The sequence below is a fragment of the Rattus norvegicus genome, chromosome 16 (genome assembly GCF_021556685.1).
Source record: "Rattus norvegicus strain SHRSP/BbbUtx chromosome 16, alternate assembly SHRSP_T2T, whole genome shotgun sequence".
Classification (NCBI taxonomy): Eukaryota; Metazoa; Chordata; class Mammalia; order Rodentia; family Muridae; genus Rattus; species Rattus norvegicus.
In genome coordinates this window covers 18553294-18573139 of record NC_141549.1, presented here as the reverse complement: position 1 = coordinate 18573139, position 19846 = coordinate 18553294, and the positions used below count along the sequence as shown (strand labels likewise).

Here is a 19846-nt window from a genome sequence, read left to right as displayed (position 1 = left end):
CTGAAGCATCAAGTCTTGAGTTCTAGGCCAGCACCTGCCGTAAGAACCAGCCAATGGCAGATGAGAGTGATTACAGGTCAAAGCCCTTTCCATTCGACTCTGATGGCTTCACTTCAGCTCCTGGAACTTTCACCCACTCCATCCGTGTACATGGCAAAGGTGTGTGAGCACACACTTATGGGGGGAGGGGAGGGAGATGCTGTTGTTACCATTCTCAAAACCCAGATGCCAAAGGTGACTAGAGGTCTGAGTGTTACGAGGGCTCTTGGGGCAGAAAAAGGACATGTGGAAAATGGAAACGGCGTGGGTTCATAAATGGAGAGCAGGCTCTCTTACCTCGAGGCAACTGGGTGTGGGAGCCCATCCAAGTGTTTAATCTTTATTGTTCGAATTGATGAGAAAGATGATTACTTGATTGATTGGTAGTGTGCACATCCCACAGGTGAGAGAATACTTTTCAGGACTTCCTCATCAAATCCAGGCTTTGCCACACACATCTTTGCCTGCTGAGCCCTCTCGTCGGCCCCGAAGCTGGTGTTCAGATGTGCGTGATTGCCATTGGAACCTAGCGTCATTTGGGGCAGAGCTGCAGTTCAAGTAAGAAGTGGGGGCAGTCTCAGGCTGGGTTAGACCTGGATTTGATACCCAGCCACAGGGAAATGTCCAAACTGGGGTGTCATGATCCAAAGCTGCAGGGGCCTGTACCTAAGATGAAGGCACATGGCTTTCCGGTTGTCCCGAGCCCAGTGGTCCCACATTCTTGGATGTGCTTCTTGGGCAGGGGACCAGGTGGCTCAGGTGTCCTGAGGATCATGCTGCCGCCTTGTGTCCCTGAACGGGAGACTGAAACAGAGCCCAGGTCAGGGAGTCGTTAAGTCTCTCAAAGTTGTCATATGGGAGAGGAGTATGTGGCTCTTGCTTAGCACTGGGGCAGCCTGGCTTCATCACCAGCACACACAGGCTGAATAAATAAATGGCCTGTCATATGAATGTATGGACCAGAGTGGCTTTCTGACCTCCAAAGCAACTCCTAGCCCTGTTCCTTGGTGCCTTTGTTTGTAAAATGAGGCTCAATATTAAATGTCATCTCACTCACAGCCTGGGAGGAGTTCTCCAAAGAGCCATATATGCAGTAGGTACTCAGTAAAAGCTATTCCCTCCTTCCCACCCTCCCTCCTGCAAGAATGACAGGTGCAGAAAGCAAGGAGCGTCTCCTGTCGCTTTAAAATATGCAAATAGCCTGCGGGTGAGTGTCCAGGCTCAGCCAACCAGTGCAGGGTTTATGAAGCACCGCGGGGCGGAACTCCTCCTGGCCACACCCGTGGGCGGGGCCAGCGGCGCGCTCCGCAGCTCAAGGGGAGGGCGGGGCGCGCGTCTGGAGCGCGCAGGTGGCGGCCGCGAGAGGCGGTGAGTGTCCCTGGCGCGGAGTGCGGGTGCGGGGCGATGGTGCGGGGTGCGGGGCGGGGGTGCGGGGCGGGGGTGCGGGGCGGGGGCATAGCTCTATCCTGACCCGGCCCGAGCGTAGGTGCCGCCTTCAGAAGGCGGGGCGCTGCTCCATTGCATCCCTCAATCCCGGGCTGGGAGGGTGAGACCCCCCCAGGACTCCCAAATCTCTCTTCCTGGTCTCCAGCCTGCAGATCCCTAGTTCTAAGCTGGGGTCCGCCTCCCTCGCTGCCCCCCATCCACACCAGGGAACCGGGGTCCCCTTCCTCCAATTGCACCCACCCTGGGGTTGGTAGGCAGGTGGGGGCTCTGCCGGGCGAGTGTGGTAGGGCTACAGGGTATCTGGAGTATGGAGCGCGGGATCCCCTCCCTGGTGAGCGGGGCCTGGAGAGGCCTGGAGCCCGCACCAGGGACTCCCGCACCCTGTTGGGGGGCGGCTGGCATCTGCTTCAAGGAACAGAATTAGACTAGGTGAATGAGGATCAGGGTGCAGAGAAGGTCGGGGTGCCGCCCCTCCACTTGCCCTCAGCATCGCGGGACCTTTCATGGTGACCTTGGGCAGGTGACAGCACCTCCTTGACCCTTAGTCTCCTCTTCCGAATGTAGAGGTTGAGGAAGCCAAACTGTCTCAGATTCCCAATACCTGTGCCCCATTTTTCCAGGTGGGGACCACAATCTTCGGTCAAATGTTAGGGTAGACTCCGTTTTCCTAGTTGAGCCTGGTGTGGTCATTCCAGTCCTCCGGTGGCTGAGGCTGGAAGGTCTGCAGCTTGAGGCCAGCCTGGGCTACATAGACAGACTCTGCCTCATAAAAAAAAAAAAAAAAGCATAAACCAAAACAAACCATGATTTTGATTGATGGGTACAGTCTAGTCTGGGGCAGAGCAGAGGGATCTAAGGCCAGGAGAGGACAATTTTCATCTGACCATAAGACGGACCTGCCTCCAATCAAGACCCACACTTTGTCACCCTAGTCCCACCCGTGTGACTGCCCAGGTCACACCCTGACCCACATACCATCACCTACAACAGGGTTCCTGGGCTGGTTTCTGGGCGGGGTCCCAGGCTTAGTCCTTGCCTCTGGCAGGATAGTAGGGTAAGTTCCAGGCAGGAAGCCTGACACCCCCAAATTTGTGTGCTCAGACTGGACTGACTGAGCCTTCTGTGAAATGGGCCGAAACCCTGTGGGAAGATCAGAGGTGGTTGTGGAAGTGAGGACACGCTGTAAACACCCACTCCTGTGGTAGTAATTATGATATTGCATCCATTAAATGGGGTCACAGCCAAGGAGGCAGTGGGATGTCTTTAAAGGGTGTGACCAGAGTCACCAGCCCACGGACTGGGTACACAGTGGTGCTCAAAGTATGTTTGACAAATGAAATGACTCAGCCGAAGGCTTGCACAGAGGCCTCAGTTTCCCCATGGAATCCTGCTGGGGTTCGGGGGGCAGTGAAAATCACACAACAAGGGGTCAATGGTTGTGGGCACAGCCAGCCTGTATCCAACCCCCAGAGTGCAGCTCTGGTCTGGTCTTGCCTGATTCAGTTCCCTGGTGCTGTTCACACAGTCAAGCCTTAGGTTTTGGGGACTCATTGTCAAGGGATGGGGTGCTTGCTGTGTGCCTCTGGGTAAGTGTCTGTCCCTAGACCTTATTCTAGTATTGCAGAAGCCAGAAAGCCCTGGGTTACATTAGGTAAACTGTCTTAGGCCAAAATATTTCAGAGGCCTATAGTGGTGTTTTAATGTCCTTCCATATCACACAGGTTAAAACAAACCAAACCAAACCCCAAGAACGTGGTACTGAGAGATGCCTTGGAGTACTTAATATTTATGTACCAAACAAAGCCAAGCATGGTGGTGCACACCTGTCACCCCAGCGCCCAGAAGAGGAGGCAGGAGAATCAAACATTTGAGGTCATCCTCTGCTACATAGAGAATTTCTAGGCCAGCCTGGGCTACATGAGGCCATGTCTAAAAACATACTTTAATCTGTTGATCCTAAAGAAGTTGTAAAGAATATTTGAGTTTCCCCTTCTGAGGCTTCACCTGTCTCCAAGCCTCAGTTTCCCCTCATGGGCATACAGACCCAGCTCGGGCCAAGGTAGAGGATCTGTGGGTGTCTAAGTGTCTCTCTGGTAAGAGTCACGTCGCCCCCGGCCTGCTCCCTCACCTCCCCCATCTGTGTGTTGTGCTGTGACTGTGGGGAGGTCCCAGGGGTGCTGGGCGGGGAGGTGACGGTTGGGTGGCAGGCAGGGCGGGCCGGGCTTCCTGTCCTCCCCCAGACAGAGGCCTCCAGTTAATGCTGGCGGAAGTGTTAGGGGTTACCTCCGGGTGCCTACCCCAGCCCTCAAGGCCACAACTCCTCAGTGCCCATCGGTGAGTTTGCCCCAATCTTTGTCTCCCGGAATGGAAAGGGATCCCAGAGCTGTGGTTCCCGGTCTGGGGCCAACGGTCTCAGTCCCTGTCACTTCCTGGCCAGGTGGCAGCATCTGGGCCTATCCTTGGTGCCACCTCTGGCCACTCTCTAGTCGACCCTGACCTGGGTACAGGTTGTGGCCTGTCAGGGCCTGCTGGGTGGAGTTCCGGGCAGCCAGGCGGGCAATTGTGGCTCCAATAACTGTGTCTGGCTGGGTGGGGTAGGGGACAACTTGAAGTGTGCCCCCTCAGAGGGCTTCTATGTAGGGGATGGTGGCAGGGTGCTGTCTAACAGGAGCTTTGGGGACATTGATGGCTTCTGGAAAACCATTGTCCAAGAGCCTCTTGAACCTGGCAGAGTTATCAGGCCTGACAAAGATGACTGCCGTCTTCCCAGAGGGATCCCCAAGCGTGTGTGTGCAAGAGTGCTTGGCACATGGGAGACACGGATTTTACTTCAGAGAAAGATGAAGTTGCCACACTGGTGTAGGGTCCTGGTCCTTAGGCACACATTAGGAGGTTCAGATGGACTGCCTGGTCCCCAGTAGACACCAGGATATGGGGGGAAGGTGATGTAGTGCTCCAGCCTGTCACCCCAGTACCTCAGAGACTGAGGCAGGATGATGACCCTGAATTAGCAGTCAGCCTAGGATACAGAGTACGGCTCTGCTTAAAAAAAATCAAAGACAAACCTCACATCACAATATGGCCATTTGTGGCTTTCCTCCCTGGAGTGCCAGTTTGTCTTACCACAAGAGAGGCATTGCCCAACCTGAGGCTGGAGGGCATCCATCTGAAAATGAAATTATCACATGCCCAGTGGACTCCTAATCTGGAGGACCCTAGCTGCCAAATCCCTCCTGTTGGCCTCAAGTTCCCAGCACCCTCCCTGTATCTGGGACACATTGCCTCTCCAGGCTGGACTGGGGGACCTGTGCCCAGTTCCCACCTGCTCCCCATCAGTTGTAGTCAGGTACAGTGACTTGCAGCTGAGTCCCCAGAGGCCGAGGCAGGAGGACCCAGAGTTCCAGACCAGGTTTGGCTACAGAACAACAACAACAAAAAAGGAATAGTTAATTTCAATGTTAGGTAAACTGAGGCTAAGGGCTAAGTGAGTCCCTCCCCAGTGGGGCCCCGGTAGTCCAGTCCTGTGGCCAGCTGACCTGTCTCATCTGTTGTTGGGCCTCCTGGGCTCCAGCTGTCGCCACACAGCCCAGTAACTCATCAAGTATGGATGAGGACAGAGGCTCCTGTGACAGTGGGCCTCCCTGTGCCCAGAATTCTGCACATCCCTCTGGTGTTGCTTGGCCCCACCCCTATACAAAGTGACCTGGAGTCTCTGGCTAAATCTTTTCTGGTTGTTCTATCTCCTGCAGATGGAGAAACTGAGGCACAGAGCTGCGTGACTTGGAGCCAGGAGAAGAGTGGCTTCTGAGTGGTGGTTGGTACTCATGGGGCCCCGATGGGACCAGGGACAGAAGGACCCTGCCCTCCCAGGTTCATCATGCTTAGCCTGTTCCCACAGAAATCACCCAGCTGTTTTAGACACAAAATCCACTATCCCTTCCTGACATTTGACCTTGGCAAGTAGCTTCTCCTCTTGGGACGTGACTCAGTTTCCCTACGTCTGAAATGCCTCAGAACCATTGTCTAGAGTTCAGGTCATCCCATACCACTCTGGCCCCACAAACCCATATCCACGCTTAAAAACCCCACCTGCTCCCTCCCTCTCAGCTCCTGTCCCTCTGTCCTGCCCCAGCCCCATGAGACTGGTACACATGTGTCCCTGTTGCCTAGAACTACAGGACAAAGGTTGGGGCCTGCTCCTGGCCTTGGGCCCTCACTTCCCCAGTCCTCCTATATCAGGGAAGGGGGGGTCCCCTGTTCAAGCCCTTGCTTATGGCCCAGGCCCTCCACCCTACCTCTCTTTCCAGACAGACTCAGGACAGAGGCTACCAGGATGTCCTATTTTGGGGAACATTTTTGGGTAAGACCCGCTGTTTCTTCCACTTTCTTTTTATTTTGTTCTTTGCTGTTATTTCTGTGGAGGCTCACAAAGGGATGGAGGGACTTTTATGGTCAAGGGGAGACTAGGCAGACGGAAGGCAGAGGTTAAATCATGGGTTGCCTTGACGCAGAGCAAGGAACAGATTAAGGCACTGAGAACTTGGCCCAGAGCAGCGTATGTGTTCTGAAAATCACACAGTATAGCAGTACAGAGCTGGGTGTCGGGGTACACACCTGGACCACAGACTGAGGGAGGCCGAGGCAGGAGAATGGCAGCTCCAAGCCAGCCTGGGCTATAGAGGAACATGTTCCCGCAGATAACATGTCAGAATAGCATGGCCTCGCACCTGGGGCCAGACCAAATTTCCCAGATCAGAGCCAGTCCAACCAGGGAAATTCTGTGTATTTCCATCTTGGGACTTTGGGGTTTTTTTAAAGGGTTGAATTGACTCCCTCCTGACCTCTGCACCTGACCCTTGGCCATCTAGGCCTGCTGCAAACCAGATCTGGGAACAAGAGACTCTCAGACAGCTGCATCTGAGCCTGAGAGACACACTTCCATTCTTAGGGACCTAGAGAGCCAACCTGATCCTGAGGCTCGGGCCATCTCAGGGATCCCACAGCCCGGTTTGCTGCGGCCCTGAAGGCTACTTTTCAGGATGTTCAAATGCCATTCCAACTTCAGGAAATATCCTGAATCCATCTGAGAGGTGTGACGCTGGGTGGCAGTCAAGGGCTGAGGTCTTCTCCCTGTTGGTCCAGGGAACTGGAGATCCACCAAGCCTGGGAATGGGAGCCTAGAGTCAGGGAGATACCAGGCTGAAAGGCCCCTTCCTCCTTGGTAGGCCCACAGCTAGCAAAGTGGTAGCTGGTTGCTGAGCAACCCGTTGCCCCTAGCAACAATCCCCACTCCCTCCCCAGCTGGGGCTCTTCTTAACTTGCTGCTGCTTCTTAAAGGGCCCACCATCCTTTGCACCTGCAGGGCTCAGGCTTCTCCCTAAGACCGATTCTCCTATGGCCTCTGAATGGTTGGGTAACCCCCCGAGGTGTTGTCCTCTGAGTTGCATGGAACCTCTGTCCTGCAGTAGCAGCCCAAAAAGACACCCACATTTAGGAGCAGTGGTAATATAGCACCTCCGTGGATTGTATTTTATATTCCACGAGGTGTGAAAACGGGGGAAGGAGAAGTCAATGAGCGAAGAGAAAATAGAAGCCACCCCAACTTCCCTCCCATGCATACCCCAAGATAGCATGGCTGAGAAGGGCTCAGACCTTTGGTTCAGGATCCCACTGGCTCGGAGGTTCTCCTCAGGAAGGGGCTGGCCAACCAGCCTCCACATGCCCAGGTAGGACAGGAAATGGGAGTTGCCTCTTGTGGGACATGGGTCTGTGGCTGATGTACTGGGATCCTTTTCTGGTTTTGCTCTGCTGGGGATAGAACTCAGGGCCTTACATGTAATAGGCAGGGGCTCCACCCCTGAGCCACGCCCTAGCCCCTCAGTGGGGGATCCTAGGAAGGGGCTCCACCTCTGAGCCATGCCCCTAGCTCCTCACCAAAAGCCCAGTGCTTACTGGTGTTAGGGGTGCCCCAGTTCCTTTGAGGTAAGTCCGGGTCAAAAGCCTAGAGAGCTCTGGGGAGCCATGGCAGATGTGTAAGCAGTAGAGGGATATCAAACCCAAACCGTGTTAGAATGCTTTTTGGCTGTCACCCAGGAGTTCTGATCAGAGACACAGGCCCTGGAAGTCCCTCCTCAGACCCTTGCTGCCTACCCACTCTGTGGAGGCAGACAGGGCTGAGGGCTTGCCAGGGCCGGGAAACGGGCCAGTGGAGCTCTATGTTAGCTCCAGATAATGCCCTGGGCGGCAGTGCCTGGTGCAGCCTCACCCGAGGATCCCCAGCTGAGCAGGTGGGCTCAGTGGGAGCTGTGTGTGGAGCCCTCATTATTTCCCAGAGGCCTTCATGTCTAGCAGAGTGCCAGACGCATCTCACTCATAACGCCATTGTGTGGCAGCTGCTACCATCAACCCTATTTTTCCACAAGACACAACTAAGGCTCAGAGAGGTGCAGCCACTGCCCCAAGTGGCCCAGCACACTAAAGTTGGAAGAAAGAAAATATGGGGTGGAGGAATAATGACCCCGTGAGGAGGCTGGAGCTCTGTGTAGCCATGGAGCTATAGAAAGATCTGTAGGGAAGCTGGGGGTGGGGGGCCAGAAATACTCTAAGGACTTTAGGAGTGTCGGCAGCTGTTAGACAGTGGGGGCCACTGATAACAAAGTGAGGAATGGCGGTCTGCGGCTGGGGCATTTGGGCATGAGTCTGATGTGGATGAGAAGTGCTTGTCATTGCAAACATCGGGATTTCATTTCAAGACCCCAGCAGCCATGTAAAAAACTGGCGTGCGGGACAGAACCCAGCGATAACCCTAGCGTTGGTGAGTTGGAGGGAGAAGAATCTCTGGGGCTTTAGTTACGGGTTTCAGGTTCAATAAGAGACTCGGACTCAGGAAATGAGGTGGAAGACCACAGAGGAAGACACATTAAGTAGACCTCTGGCCACAGAGACCAGGAAGTGGAGGTCTCAGGGATGCTTCCTTCCCTCAAACCCGTGGGAACATGCAGCCCGCTGATTGGGTTAGGGCTCTCCCCATCTCGGCAGCCATTTGGCTTCGTGGTCTCCAAGGCTTGTCCGTGTTGCTAGGCAACCTAGATGTCCTTCTCTGACTTCTACATCTCCTCTCTCATCCCTTACAGGGCGACAAAAACCATGGCTTTGAGGTCCTCTACCATTGTGTGAAGCAGGGACCCGTGGCCACCAAGGAGCTGGCTGACTTCATTAGGGAAAGGTGAGGCCGAGGCTGAGGCCACGCCCACTCAGAGACAGTGTGCTGGGACGAACCCATAAGGGACACGCCCACAGCTCACCCTCAAAGCAACTTCCCTGGGACTCAAGGACGGGTCAAGGGAGCAGAACTACTGGGGTTCCGCGAGTGAAATGACGTAGTCATCCCAATTCCTCCAATCCTGTAGGCTCACTTCTGCCTTGAGACGCCTTTGTTTATCTTTATTTTACTTTCTATTTTGAACTTACCTGTGTGGAGGGGTTGTGCTCATGTCATGACAGACATGTGAAGGGCAGAGGACAGCTCAGAACCTGGTTCTCTGCTTCCATTGTGTGTGTGTGTGTGTGTGTGTGTGTGTACTGGGGATTGAACTCGTGTCACTGGGCTTGGCTGCAAGCACCTTTATCCACTGAGCCATCGCCCTGGCCTGCATGCCCCTTTAAAATCGTGACCCAGTGGTCTGACACCTCTATTGAGATTAAGATCACTGCTCACAGGGGGATCAGAAGTGAAAATATGCATGTTGCTAGCATGATGACATGGTCCCAGAACCCAGATAGTTGAAGCTGGAGAATTACCAAGAGTTTAAGGTCCTTCTAGGCCACACATGGCCAGCTCCATTGTCAAAACAAAATAAACAACAAACAAACAAAAACAACGAAATAAAATAAAAATATTACTTAAGGAAATACAAAATTGCCCACGGGAAACAATTATCCAGTCAACTTGGAAAAGTCTTTTTTGAGAGCATGCTGTAGAGATAGGAAAACTGAAGCAGGGAAAGGCCTTTCTTGGGGACTGTAATCTGTTATCTTGGTCCCTTCTCTGATCCAGGGCCAGCATCGAGGAGACATACTCGAAGGCCATGGCCAAACTGTCCAAGCTAGCCAGCAACGGGACCCCCATGGGGTGAGTACAGCTGGATGGGGGAGGGGCGCTCAACTGACCTTGGCCTGGGACTTGGTGGACACAACTGCCAAGTTCCGTATCAGCAATGACGGCTGTGCTATGTGTGAGGGGTCCCTGGGGTATCAGATGATCTAGACTCTGCCTGTCCCCAGGACCTTCGCCCCGCTCTGGGAGGTCTTCCGTGTGTCCTCGGACAAACTGGCACTGTGCCACCTGGAGCTGACTAGGAAGCTCCACGATCTCCTCAAGGATGTGCTGCGCTATGGCGAGGAACAGCTCAAGACCCACAAGAAGGTAATGGGCTGCCCCAGCAGGTATGCAGGGGCACTGGGGCTCTGAGGACCCCAGATGAGCCTGCGTACACATCTGCAACTCTCAGATGCATGAGAGCCACAGCCCAGCCTCTCACTGGGGGATCCTAGGCAGCACTTCACTCCCAAGCCACACCCCTTCCTTGCTCCCCCCTACCCATAGTGCAAGGAGGAAGTTCAGGGCACTGTGGATGCGGTACAGATGTTGGCAGGTGTTGGGCAGCTCCTGCCAAAGTCTCGCGAGAATTACCTGAGCCGCTGCATGGACCTGGAGAGGTTGCGTAGAGAGAACACCAGCCAGAAGGAGATGGACAAGGTTTGTTGGCCTCGTGATCAGAGAGGGACAGCATGCTGCAAGGTGCTAGGCATACACTGTGTGGGCACCTCCTCTGGCTTTGCGAAGATGACTTGGCAGGGTGGTAAAGCCACCTCACTGTCCTGGTCTGTGATTCTTAGGCAGAAACCAAAAGCAAGAAGGCAGCCGACAGCCTGCGGCGCTCTGTGGATAAGTACAACTCAGCCCGAGCAGACTTTGAGATCAAGATGCTTGATTCAGCCCTGGTGAGAGCCCGCCCTGTAGATCCTGTGGTCCTTGCTGGGGCGCTTTGCCCTTGGAGGAACCCGTCTCTCAGCTGTAGGAACTTTAGGGTCATAGTCTGGGAAGCTAAGCAATAGGTAGGCTACGGTAGCACACACCAGCAGCTGGGACTCAAGGGGAGAGGATCAGGAGTTCAAGGAGATATATATGTATGTGTATGTGTATATATTCAAATGTATATATTCAAATATGTATATATATTTGCTAAAGTGAAAGCATTCTTGTCAGCGAGTGTCATGGCATCAGACTGTATCCAGGTGTTCCAATGGTGTCATTAGTTAAGATGTCGTCTCTGCGACTGGTTGCTTCTTTCTAGGAACTTCTAGGCTGACAGAGGATGTGCTGTGGTGTTTGTGTGTGTGAAGCGTAGACTATCTCTTATCCAGCAGGGTGATTTTTCTTTTCGTCACTATGTAAACCAGGCTGGCCCTTGAACTCACAAAGATTTTGACTTGCATCAAAAATCCTAAGGCAGGATCTCATAGCTGCTACTCTAAGCCAGTCAGAGCAGACAGGAGTTGGGCGCATCAGATTGGTCAGCCTGGGTCACATGCCCTTCTCACCACAGCGGTTTCAGGCCATGGAGGAGGCGCACCTGCAGCACATGAAGACCTTGCTGGGCTCCTATGCTCACTCTGTGGAGGACACCCACGTGCAGATCGGGCAGGTAAGAATGGGCCTGCGCAGGCAGCCACAGATGTAAGCTGGGCAAGCGAGAGGCTCCACCCTCGTGCCACACCCACCGAGGCCCCTCCCCTCACGCCTTCCCCCTATCCAGGTGCATGAGGAATTTAAGCAGAATGTGGAAAATGTGACGGTGGACATGCTCCTCAGGAAATTTGCAGAGAGCAAGGGCACCGGGCGCGAGAAGCCTGGTGAGTGACTGCAAGACCTCTCTGACCCTCAGTTGCTTCTCTAGAAAGATAGGATAGTGGCATTTCCAGGTCCCCCAGAAGGCGCCTGGTGGCTGCTCTCTCATATTTGCATCTTAGACCTGATTTCTAAGGGTTATGAAAGGTCTGCTTGGAGGTTCGGCTATTTCTCCGTAACCTAAGGAAGCCATTAAAGGTGCTGAGCACTAAGCGTCTTTGTTGAGAGCCAGAGTTTTATAGTCAGGCTGGGTTTGTGTCCTTTCCCATCTCTTGCTATGTGACCTTAGTTGCACATCCTGACTTATCTGAGCCTGCTTCCTCTGTGCTAAAGTGGAGATCACAACCTCCTGCTTGTACACTGTCCCCTGTCCAAGTGACCAGGAAAGCCAAGCTCTTCTTACTGTCTTTATGTTGTCATCCCCGGGTCTGCCATACCTAGGTCCCTTCTCACCTATCCATTGTGGCTTCCATTGTTGAGCCTGGGTGCTGCTATCCCTGGAAGGCCTGGCTATACCCCTCAGACATCTCCATCACCCACCCCTCTTCCCACAGGGCCTCTGGACTTTGATGCATACAGCTCAGCTGCCCTGCAGGAAGGCAAGTACGTCTGGGCCTGGATGCCCAGGTTAGACCCATGGTGTGGGAGGGGGAACTGGATAGAGAGAGGGAGAACCTTCCGGAGCTCAGCTACCCACTTCTGTCAACAGCAATGAAACGTCTCCGTGGAGCCAAGGCTTTCCGCCTTCCGGGACTGAGCCGTCGGGAGCCACGTGCATCTGTGTGAGGAAGTGCTCCACTCTGGCCCAGGCTACCCCAAAATCCTGACCTTGCTAGTACAGAAGTCCCCTATGTGATTCTGACCCGGTATCATCCCCACCTGGGCTATTCCAGAAAAACCTGTCCCAGGCTAGCCCAGTAGTGCTTTAACCCAGGTTGGGTCAGAAGCCACTCGACCCATTGTAGCCTAGGCTGGCCATAATCCCTTCCTTTGTCAAGTCTAGCTAGCTCCTCACCTGTTCTACTGTTTGAGGTTGTCTCTGCAGCTCCCTATAGATGCCTGCTACAGTCTCAAAGAAGCCCAAGGGTCCCTGCTTATAGACTAGCCTAGGACAATATGGAGTATCCTCTAGGGGCCCTGGTCACTCACCCCTTTTCTTTGTTTGTCCCCAGTGACTTCCCAGAGTCTGGCTCAGGGGTGAGTACTGGTAGGGTGGAGCAGCAGGTTGATGGAGTTTGTTCTTCAAGGCCTGGAAAGAGGGGCCAAGAGGGAGGGGGTGTCTCAGAATCAAATCTCTCCCCTGTGGTCCCCATGCGGAGGACTGGGGACTTGGCTGTGCCTCACCTTTCTCCCTTGGATGTGCCTACTCCTGGAATATAATCTGGGCCCCGAGTGGCAAGATGAAGCCTGACTCCCTCCCCAGGTGCCTCCAGAGGTTGATGAGGAAGGCTTCACTGTGCGCCCCGATACATCTCAGAACAATATCCTTTGACTCTGTACCTGGGGGGGATGGGCATGGGCCCTGTCCTGCGTGCTTCACAATGGTAAAGATGTGGAGAGGGGAGAGATGGAGGCAGAGGCCTGTCCCCATATGTCCCTATATGTCCCCATATGTCCCTATATGTCCCCATATGTCCCTATATGTCCCTATATGTCCTATGTCCAGCATAGGAGACAGAAGCAGGCACATCTCCAAATAGGTTCCAGGCCAACCAGGGTTATGTAGAGGGATCCTGTTTCAAAATAAAGATAGACAGACAGACAAGACAGATGGACTTTTATTGCGGTGGGGGTGGGGGTGGGGGTGGGGGTGTATCCAGGGCAGCATCCTGGAGGAAGGGCACCAGTGTTAGGGTTTAGAATAGAAGCTCCCCAGATAGCTTCCTGGATATATTATACAAGATCTCTGGGTGGGAAGAGTGTGGTCAGACTCAAGGTTAGCTCCTTGACCGCGGCCCACGTGAGGCCGAGCCCCCACGCTTCTCCTCTAGTGACTCTGATTTTGATGATGAGGAGCCTAGAAAGTTCTATGTTCGCATCAAGCCCGCCCCCGCCCGCACCATGGCCTGCAGCTCTGAAGCTGCAGCCGCCCAGCTCAGGGCCACAGCTGGCAGCCTCATCCTCCCGCCAGGCCCAGGGGTGAGGTGGGGTGGGCCCAGGAGTGAGGTGGGCACAGGGGACCAGCCGAGTGCAGCTGAGCCTGATGTTACTTGATTCTTTGTTTTGTCCACAGGGCACCATGAAACGTCTCTCATCGCGTGAGTAGCTGGCCTGTCAGGCTGAGGCAGTGCCATGGAGGGGAGCTGAATAACTGCTTGAAGGCTGTGAATTAGAGTTGGTTGGAGATGGCTGCTGAGCCACTCGGACCCTCGGGTGCCTTTTCTACAAAGCAGGATCATTAAGCGATAGGAGCTGGAAGGGCAGCAGGGGCAGGCCTAGAGCCAAGCGGGACTTCTGTGCTAGCAGGGGCAGGATTTTGGGCTAGCCTGGGTCAGGTGGGGCACTTCTTCACACAGATGCACTGAGCTACCGCCAGCTCAGTACCTCTGTCCGCTCTGCTGGTCACCTCGGGCCTCTGGTTGACAAGTGCCAGCTATGGTCTAATGGGACAGAAACTCAAGGCTTTGTCTGTCCTAGGGGACACTTCTGGGAAGCCACAGAGACCTCGGTCGGCCCCACGCAGCAGGTGGGTCTTGCAGGGACATGATTGAGCAGGCAGATGGGCCCCAAGTTCCTGTCTCCAGCTCCCTCACCCTGGCCTAAGGTCCCACTATTGGACACTTATTAAGTGCCTGCTGTGTACTTGTGCTGCCCTGGATCTGGGAGGCCTGTAGATAGGGTCAAAATTCCTCATAGCAGGGTCTTGGTGCAGTGATGCCCAGACGCAGTGGGTGGGGTGGGGCTGCGCTGCGTGGGCGGGGCCCTGAGGGAGGCAGTAACCACGGAGCCCTGAAAAGCAGAGGATTTGCGGGTGCAACCGTGCTGGGGTTAGGAACAGTCTGTGGAAAGGTGCCAGGCTCAGACTTGCTCCTGTTGCTGTTCCCAGCTGCACAGAGAAGCCGCTGGCCTCGGAGGAGCCACTGTCCAAGAGCCTCTTTGGGCCGCCGCTGGAGTCTGCCTTCGACCACGAGGACTTCACAGGTAGAGGGGATGTGCACAGCAGGAGGGGCGGGAGGCCATATTGGGTGGGGATTTGGTTGGAATGGGGGGTCATGGAGGCTTGGCTAGGAGGCAGGGACAGAATGGAGGATCTGCGGACATGGGCAGTCACAGCTAGGCCTGGACTACGGCGACCCACCCCTGTGCCCTCATCCCTAGGCTCCAGCAGCCTGGGCTTCACATCCAGCCCATCTCCTTTCTCATCCTCATCTCCGGAGAATGTGGAAGACTCGGGCCTGGACTCTCCATCTCTTGCTGCACCCGGTCCATCGCCTGAGTCCTGGGTCCCCCGACCAGGCACCCCGCAGAGCCCACCCACCTGCAGGGCACAGCACCAGGAGGCCAGGGACCCAGTGCCCCGTGTGCCCTCACCAGGTCCCTGGGGGCCTGAGGCAGGTGCAGGTGCAGGTAAGCTGGAACCCAGCAGGTGTCCCCGGGCAGGTGTCCCCAGGCAAGCTGGGTGCAGATGGTGGCCTTCTTATGTGGGATCACCTGATAACTGAGCAAAGGCCTTGGGGCAGGAGAGCAGGTATTCAGTTGGTCCCCATGAGGTTGGGGGTGAGCTTAAACATGGACCTAAAACACCTGTGTTGGAGGAAGTGTGGGCGGACCCTGTGGCCATCAATGGAGATGTCATAGAAGTGGAAATCCAACCCAGGCAGCGAGCTGGCACTCATGGGAAAGAATCTGGTTCTTGGCAGAGCTAAGGGGGTGGGATATTAGAGTTACTGACAGAGGCACAGCTGATGGTGGGGACTCTCACTCTGAAGATGTAGGTCACTGAATCACCATATCTATGGCTTATCCACCTCCTAGTCCATCAGTCCTTCCTGGGACAGGCCTAGTTACAGCACCCCCCCCCTTACCCAGCTGCCCATCTGGGGCCTACGGCATTACCCAGAAACCCTTGAAACATTGTCTCTTCTTGAGGGTTAATACTCCTAAACTCCTGGCAAGTCTCTGCCCAGCCATATCCTTATTCTAGACTCACTGACGCTGGCTGACCCCACCAGGGAGGGCCTGGCTGCCACGCTGAGGAGACCACGGTCCAGGAAAGTGTCCTGCCCGCTCACCAGGAGCAGTGGTGACCTGGTGGGTGATGGACTGATGACTGCAGGTTGGGAAGAGGCCAGAAGCTGCCCCTGCAGGCAGCTTTGGTTAGCTCACACCCCCGGTTCTCTCTTGTCCTCCAGTGCCGGTCGCTCAGCCCATCCCCACTGGGATCCTCTGCCCCCACCATCCCCCCTGACCGGCCCAGCTTCTCCGCCCAGATGGGACACGGTTTGTGGGGACCCTTGGAGCCTCGGACCCCTTCTCTGACTGGGATGGTGGCTAAGCGGGTGAGGCGTGCCCTGCTTCTGACCATCTGACCTTTCCACAGGTGTCTCCCGTGGCCCCAGCCCAGTGGTCCTGGGATCCCAGGACACCTTGCCTGTGGCCACAGCCTTCACTGAGTATGTCTATGCCTTTTTCCGTGGCCACAACCCCAGGTAGGCAGTCACAGAGACAGTGATGCCAAGTGCAGGATCAACCAGAGGGCTTCAGAGCTATCTAGTCCTGAGGCCAGTCTAAAGAGGCCATGGGGACTTGTGGTGGAGACAGGCCAAGAGTGAATTGGGAACTTTGAAGCTGGCTTGCCCTCCCTGGGGTTAACACCCTTAGGGATGCTCAAAACACCAAGTGTGTTCTGGTTTGAGATTCCTGGTGGCCCAGGAGAAAAAGGGATCTAAGGAAGATACTTTCATGAATACTGAAATGTGGGCTGGGTTGGAGAAATTCATCTTGCGAGGGGGGTGGGGGGTGGGGTTGGGGATGGGGATGGGGGAGGAGAAGAAGAAGAAGTTGGGCAGAGGGTGCTGGGAACAATCAGAGCCCCTTGGGAGCTTTGGCTGCAAGTGTAACTAGGAGGGGAAGCCCTGATCCCATACCCAATCTGTTCCCTGTTTCCTAGTTGCCTGGCTCGAGTCACCGGGGAGTTGACCATGACCTTCCCTGCGGGCATTGTACGTGTGTTCAGTGGGACCCCACCACCACCTGTCCTCAGCTTCCGGCTGGTGCACACGTCCCCCATAGAACACTTACAGCCCAACGCTGACCTGATCTTCAGGTGCCTTGCATGGGAGAGGGTCCCAGATGTCAGTGGGCCCAGGGGCCCAAGGCCTTAAATGCCTATAGCGCCTCCTGCTAGTTGTGTGGCATGGGGTAGGTGGCTGTCCCTCTCAGGACCTACCACTCCCACTCACAGCAGGCCAGTCTGCAGTGGGAAGGTGTCTCCCGAGTGGTGAGGATGTTCTGTCTGTCTCTAAAGCGACCCCTCCCAGAGTGACCCGGAGACCAAAGATTTCTGGCTGAACATGGCGGCATTGACGGAGGCCCTGCAGCACCAGGCTGAGCAGAACCCCACCGCCTCCTACTACAACCTGGTGCTGTTGCGGTACCAGGTGCGGCTGAGCAGGGACAGGGCGAGGGCGGGCCACATAAATTATGCAAATACAGAAAGTGCCTTGCGCCCTCTGCTGGCCACGCATGGTACTGCGTATGGTCCTGCTTGGACCAGGCTGGGGTTGGGGGGACAGCGGCTGCATAGCCCGTGTAGCCAGATGTGGCAATGTCGCCCAGACACCTCTATCTTTTCATTCCTAAGTTCTCCCGCCCTGGACCCAAGTCAATGCCCCTGCAAATGAGCGCCCACTGGCAGTGCGGGCCCACACTCACGCGGGTTTCGGTGGAGTATAGCTACCGTGCGGGTGCCACTGCTGTGTCCACGCCACTCACTAACGTCCAGATCCTGCTGCCCGTGGGGGAGCCGGTCACCAGTGTGCGGCTGCAGCCTGCGGCCACCTGGTGAGTCACCCGGCCTCACTGGGAACATATAAGCCAGCAAACAAGAGCCCTGGGGCAGCTGAGCCATGCCACACCCCTGCACGGGTAGAGAAACTTGAGACTTGACTGGGCATGGGTTTGCAGAGACCACAGGTGACTGACCAGAGTCCTCTCTGTAGAGTCTGACCCAGATTCCCTTACCACCAGGAACACAGAGGAAAAGAGGTTCACATGGAAGCTTCCAGATGTGCGTGAGGCAGGGGGTGAGTCACAGCACTGATGAGGGCTGCTGCATGGGAGAAATTGCGGGTGGGCAGCTCGTTAAAACTAGACATACTCTAGCTTGTGGGAACTGAAGAATTCTGAAGGAGGATTCTCAGGGGACGGGACTGGCCTGTGCAAAGGACCTGTGGCAGGAGCGCATCCTGGACTCCTGGATCCCGGGTCTAGGGGACGGGTGTGGGAGGTCTGATTTAGTCGAGGCTGACTCCTGGCCCGGTAGGCTCGGGCCACCTGTCCGCCAGCTGGCAGCCGCAGTCGGGGCCCAGCACCCCTAGCCCCGTGACCGCGCAATTCACCAGTGAGGGCGCCACGCTATCCGGCCTGGACCTGGAGCTGCTGGGTGGCGGCTACCGCATGTCCCTGGTGAAGCGGAGATTCACAGGTAGCTGCTGCGCAGGGGCTGGAGGAGCAGAGTGGGGTGGAGAGTCAGGAGGTGGAGCTCACGGGAGACCCCCCACGTTCTGTTCCCGCAGGGATGTACCTCACCAGCTGCTGAGGTGCCCGGTGCACGGGGACCGCCTGCCCTCCCGCCGCTGCCGCCGGCTCCCAGCTGCCCCAGACTGGACTCCATGGACAGGAACGCCCCCACCCCCTACCCCGTTTCAGTCTGGCTCAGCCAACTCCTCCTGCCTCCGTCCGCAAACAGGGGCCCTGGCCCTTTAGTATTCTTTTTTGTTTTTTAAGTATTCTTTAAATAAACAGTTTTCTAGCAAAATAAAGAGGAATCAATCCTCTTTCTGGTTCAGACTGGGAAGGATGGGAGGAGGAGAAAGGGGGTGCTTATACCCACAATGCATTTCATCCCCAGGGCTGTGTGAGCTGCCTATTCCTGCTGACTTACAGCTGAGTTAGAGGGAGGGAGAAGTAGGTAAACCCCTAGAGTTCTCCACTCCCCTAACGCTGCAACCCTCTAATACAGCTAGTTCTTCATATTGTGGTGACCCCCAAACATAAAATTATTTCATTTCTACTTATAACTATAATTTCGCCATTGCTGTCAATCGTAATGTAAATATCTGATATGTAGGATATCATATATTTGAGCTCCCCAAAGGAGTTGTGACCCACAGGCAGAAAACTGCTGCCTAGAGGGTTCCGAAGTATACATAGGAGTATACAGGCACTGAGGGAGATCTGGGCTTGGTGAGGAAGCTGTCAATCAACTCAGGCAGTGACAGGGTGGGAAGCAGGACAAAGTTCCTGATAGAGCTGGAGAGCAGGCTCAGCGGCTAAAAGCCAGGACAGATTGTGTTCCCAGCACTCAGTGTCAAGGGACCCTGCGCCCTTTTTTGGCCTCCGAGGGCACTGCACTCGTGTGGATGTAGACAGATACACGAATAAAAGTAGAATTAATCTTAAAACAGTTTTTGGGAGCCATAGTAACCAGCAGGAAATGAGTGACTGCAGCCCAGTGGCTGGTCAGGGTCTGTGGAGAGGCTGCACACTTGACATATGCACATGAGAAGACTGGGTGAGATCCAAGTCAGGAGTGGCTCCAGCTTCCTAGGAAAGCTTCTCCTACAGAAGAGGGGAGCCACGAATCTCAAAGGACATCAGGGACTTCTGATTCAACCATGTGGCTCTGAAGATCCCTGACCAAGACTGAACTGCAGATCCAGAGCCTAGACGCTACAGCTGGCATAGAGTTGGGGAAGGAGTGCACCTACCCAGGATCCCCCAATGAAGGGTTGGGGGTGTGGCTCAGGGGTGGATCCCCTACCCAAAATTCCCCAGTGAAGGGGCTAGGGGCGTGGCTTAGTGTAAAACCCCTACCCAGTGAGGGTCTGGAGGCATGGCTGAGGTGGAGCCCTGCCTAGAGTTATAAACCAGAAAAAGGAAGGCTAGGGCTTGAAACCCTTCTGTTCTCTGGCCTTCCCATCTTCCTCTAATGGGAGGGGGGTCTGGGTTGCCTAGACTATCTCACATACTATTACATACCTCAACATCCCATTTGTAAGCCCCCTCCCACCCAGCCTCTGGAAAGTGAGATCCCAGCAGGTGCCACCAGACTTGTCTCTCCACCCTTCTCACCTGTGCTTGCAGATTGGTGGCTGATCCCTGTTGATGGCTTTACAGGCACTACGTGGCAGGTCACCATCAGCACCCCGTGCCTGGGGTCACCATCACCATTCTGCAGTGCAAGTTTATCTGCACAAGCTTCCTTGCCTGGACGATAAGCGCTGAGAA

General features: G+C 55.1%; 1 protein-coding gene and 1 long non-coding RNA gene across 30 annotated transcripts; one reads left to right on the top strand and one right to left on the bottom strand.

Moving 5' to 3' along the window:
* Positions 1-351: 351 nt before the first annotated feature.
* LOC108348388 (uncharacterized) lies at positions 352-2410 on the bottom strand. The gene is made up of 3 exons (XR_015640268.1): positions 2382-2410; positions 2087-2244; positions 352-843 (listed from the first exon to the last, which is right to left on the bottom strand). It is a non-coding gene; the product is annotated as an uncharacterized LOC108348388 (long non-coding RNA).
* On the top strand, positions 1373-18633 carry Fcho1 (FCH and mu domain containing endocytic adaptor 1). 29 transcript variants are annotated; one of them, NM_001395712.1, is given in 28 exon segments: positions 1373-1407; positions 5235-5299; positions 5793-5845; positions 8619-8710; positions 9542-9616; positions 9769-9910; positions 10091-10243; positions 10384-10488; positions 11094-11192; positions 11304-11400; positions 11950-11998; positions 12085-12177; positions 12568-12592; positions 12819-12876; positions 13356-13534; positions 13629-13653; positions 14033-14081; positions 14442-14536; positions 14714-14962; positions 15540-15646; positions 15748-15835; positions 15936-16044; positions 16506-16661; positions 16863-16995; positions 17199-17398; positions 17585-17640; positions 17880-18041; positions 18133-18633. In NM_001395712.1, coding segments are annotated over 26 exon segments (2646 nt in total). In that variant the 5' UTR covers positions 1373-1407; positions 5235-5299; positions 5793-5818; the 3' UTR covers positions 18156-18633.
* Positions 18634-19846: the final 1213 nt, after the last annotated feature.